The 2,956-nt window shown below is 40.4% G+C and overlaps 3 protein-coding genes across 3 annotated transcripts in view; 1 reads left to right on the top strand and 2 right to left on the bottom strand.

Moving 5' to 3' along the window:
- The window catches only part of LOC104914906 (zinc finger SWIM domain-containing protein 6-like), a 537,827-nt gene that overhangs the window by 358,571 nt on the left and 176,300 nt on the right, over positions 1-2,956 (bottom strand). The gene's annotated exons all lie outside the window — the stretch shown is intronic.
- Positions 1-2,956, bottom strand: part of LOC104914911 (zinc finger SWIM domain-containing protein 6-like) — a 490,619-nt gene that overhangs the window by 340,835 nt on the left and 146,828 nt on the right. The gene's annotated exons all lie outside the window — the stretch shown is intronic.
- On the top strand, positions 607-2,479 carry SMIM15 (small integral membrane protein 15). Its single transcript, XM_010725447.3, has one exon. The coding sequence runs from the start codon at positions 630-632 to the stop codon at positions 852-854; it is 225 nt and encodes a 74-aa protein (XP_010723749.1). The 5' UTR covers positions 607-629; the 3' UTR covers positions 855-2,479.

Below are 2,956 nucleotides of genomic sequence, written 5' to 3'. Positions count from 1 at the left end.
AGACGAACCTTTGTTCTGAAAGCAGCTCGTGCTTTTTTCTCTGTATTTGGAGGTCTGCCGCAAAAAATAACTCGTTTTTTTTATAAGTGAGGGGATTGGCGTTGTCTAGTCTGGAGAAGAGGAGGCTCAGGGCAGTCCTTATTGCTCTCCACCCTGCCCGAAGGAAAATTATGTCGAGGTTGGGGTCGGCCTCTTCTCCGTGTAACAGAGACAGGACAGGAGTTGATGGCCTCCAATCGCACCGAGGCAGGTTCAGGTTGGATTCCAAGAAGAGTTTCTTCTCAGAGCAGTGAGGTCTTGAAACAGATTGCCCTGGGAGATGTGGAGTCACTTCACTCGCTGGAGGTGATCAGGAGCCGTGTAGACATGGCAGTGAGGGATATGGTCAGTAGGCATGGTGGTGATGGTTGGTCTAGATGATCTTACTGGTTTTTCCAGCCTTTTTGATTCTATCATTTATATTATACATGTATACTGTGCAGTGTTTAACTCCTAGCAAAAACAAACCCACAGGTAATGAAAAACAATGGCTTAAAATAGGAATATGTGTGTGTGTGTGTGCACTTCAGTTTTTCTTAATACTCAAACTTCTTTTTCTACAGTGTCTTCCCTGTAAAAAAGCAGCTGAGATGTTTGACGTGAAGGCTTGGGCTGTGTACATTGTGGAATGGGCTGCCAAGGACCCCTATGGCTTCCTCACTACAGTGATCCTGGTCCTCACGCCCCTGTTCATCATTAGCGCAGCACTGTCGTGGAAGCTTGCTAAAATGATTGAGACCAGGGAGCGAGAGCAGAAGAAGAAAAGGAAACGCCAGGAGAACATTGTAAAGGCCAAACGAGCAAAGAAGGATTAAATGGGCAAGAAAGGCCTTCCTTGGGCAGAGAATCCACTTTACTAATGAAGCAATGCTGTACATTTTCTGTTGTAACCATCCTTTGATACTTGATGCTGTTGTTTCTTGAATTATGAAATTTTAACTTCTGCTGAAATCATCTGTGTTAGAAGCTGCCCCAGTGACACACTCACTTCATCTCCTGCTTTTGTTTCTGTGCAGAATGCTTCTCTAAATTTGCATGTTATATTTAAAAATGAAATAGTCAGGTGAGCACTGGGGGCATATCTTTTTCTTTAGCTGAGCTATGACTCAAAAAGAGTCCAATTATGGGGATAATGTAAATGACTCCTTAATGCTATCACCCATGGTTTCTTAGTGTAGCATACCCTTCTCCATTGCAGCAGTAGTTCATGTTGTGCTTACATGTATTTGCAGTTCCTGGTTTAACTGGACTATGGGAAGGGAGGTTCTGGTACTCCTGCAGCAGAGCTGTGGAGCATGTCTTCCGAGATTCTTGTTTGCTGTTGTGTTTTACTGACACACTTTCAGTGTGTGCAGGGCATATGGCTGTGCAGTTCATTCACTGCATGCCCATCAGGTCTGCAGTAGCTCAGCTGGTGGGGCTTGTCTGCACCATGAACCAAACTGACTTCTCCTGTTTCCTCTACAACCCACCCATCAGCAGTCTTCAAATTCAGCCCAAACTCTGGGAAACTAATTGCTTGTCTTTAGTACCTTTGTTTGTCTAAGGCTACTTGTGTTCTACAGAGTACACTATAGTGTTGTCTGGTTTTCCCTAATTATCACCTGAACAGTCCATCTCTAAGTTGTTTGTCTGCAGAATATTTTTTGCCTCAAAGAATAGCCATAAGTGGGATCAGATGAAAGGCCCAGGTGGCCTCAAGTTCTGTCTTTGGTGACCTGTAGCAGTTGGCCGTGGGAGACTATCCAAGTAGAATATGCATGCTGGTGACACAAGTTCTTCCAACTTGCTGGCCTTCTAGCTACCTGCACTTTAGGACCTTCTGAGTTTAGGTGGTATTATTTTGCTCTGACAGCTCCTGAAGATCTGCTGTACGCCAGGTTACAAAACACTGGCGTAGCAGAAAAGTCCAAGTGAGGTTTCTGTTGTAAATATACAAAAAAATTTTAACCATAATTCCAATTCACCTTTTTCTAACAAATGGTTAATTTTTCACAGCCTGACTTTTTTCAGCCTAATTCTGAAGAGTTTGTGGAAGTCATTAGCTTTTTAGACGTAGCATATTTCTAAGTGGCAGCATGGAGCTGTTCTTTCTAGCAACTAGTCTGTTACATGGTTAAAAATAAAATCTTTAGATAACATCCCATTCAGCGGAGACTTACAGAGCTGGCTGATATCAGCAGGATAAAGGAGAAGTTTTACTGAAATGACTTGAAGTATACAAATATGAAGTACCTACCAGCAACCAGTATCTGATGACCATCTTTCTGTTGGTCAGAACAGCAAACATTTTTAGAATTATGTTTTGACACTTCATGAAATTAAATCACCACACTTGGAAATATTGTCAAATGTGTATGTATTCCACCTTTGATACCTAGATAGTTCAAAATGCGTACCTACATGGTTTAAAATAAATTTGATACTTTTTCAAAATACATGTTTCAAAAAATCGTGTGACTTTTGATTTTAAGTTCTGAAACATTTCTAGCCAAGTAAAAATTAATTTTTGGGGTGGATATCAGGAATAATCTCCCAGAACCACTTAGCTATTTTTTGTTTGCCTTACTAGATGCTTCCAACCTCTATTAAAATAGTGATACACAGTTTAACTCAGACTGAATCTATCTCATGCTTACTGCTGTTAGCAACTCAAACATTATTCAGAAACATTAATTCCTTTATTAAAATATAAACCACAAGAATGTCTACAATTACTGCAGTATCACAATGATTCCCGTTAGTGAAATGAACTTTCCTGTCCAATTATCAGAAGCTTCAAAGTTCAGCATACAGGTACAGCCATGGAAACTAACTGGAATTAAGAACTACTTTTAACATCTATGTTTGAGAAGATAATGTATGCTAATCAACTGAAATTTACTACATCAAACACAAAATTAAAGATAAATCCATC

The sequence above is a fragment of the Meleagris gallopavo genome, chromosome Z (genome assembly GCF_000146605.3).
Source record: "Meleagris gallopavo isolate NT-WF06-2002-E0010 breed Aviagen turkey brand Nicholas breeding stock chromosome Z, Turkey_5.1, whole genome shotgun sequence".
NCBI classification, from domain to species: Eukaryota; Metazoa; Chordata; class Aves; order Galliformes; family Phasianidae; genus Meleagris; species Meleagris gallopavo.
The sequence above is the reverse complement of the archived record's forward strand: the minus strand, read 5'-3'. Positions and strand labels throughout refer to the sequence as shown.

Excerpts from the sequence above, each read along its gene's own strand:
- SMIM15 (XM_010725447.3), top strand. The coding sequence starts at position 630 with ATGTTTGACGTGAAGGCTTGGGCTGTGTACATTGTGGAATGGGCTGCC.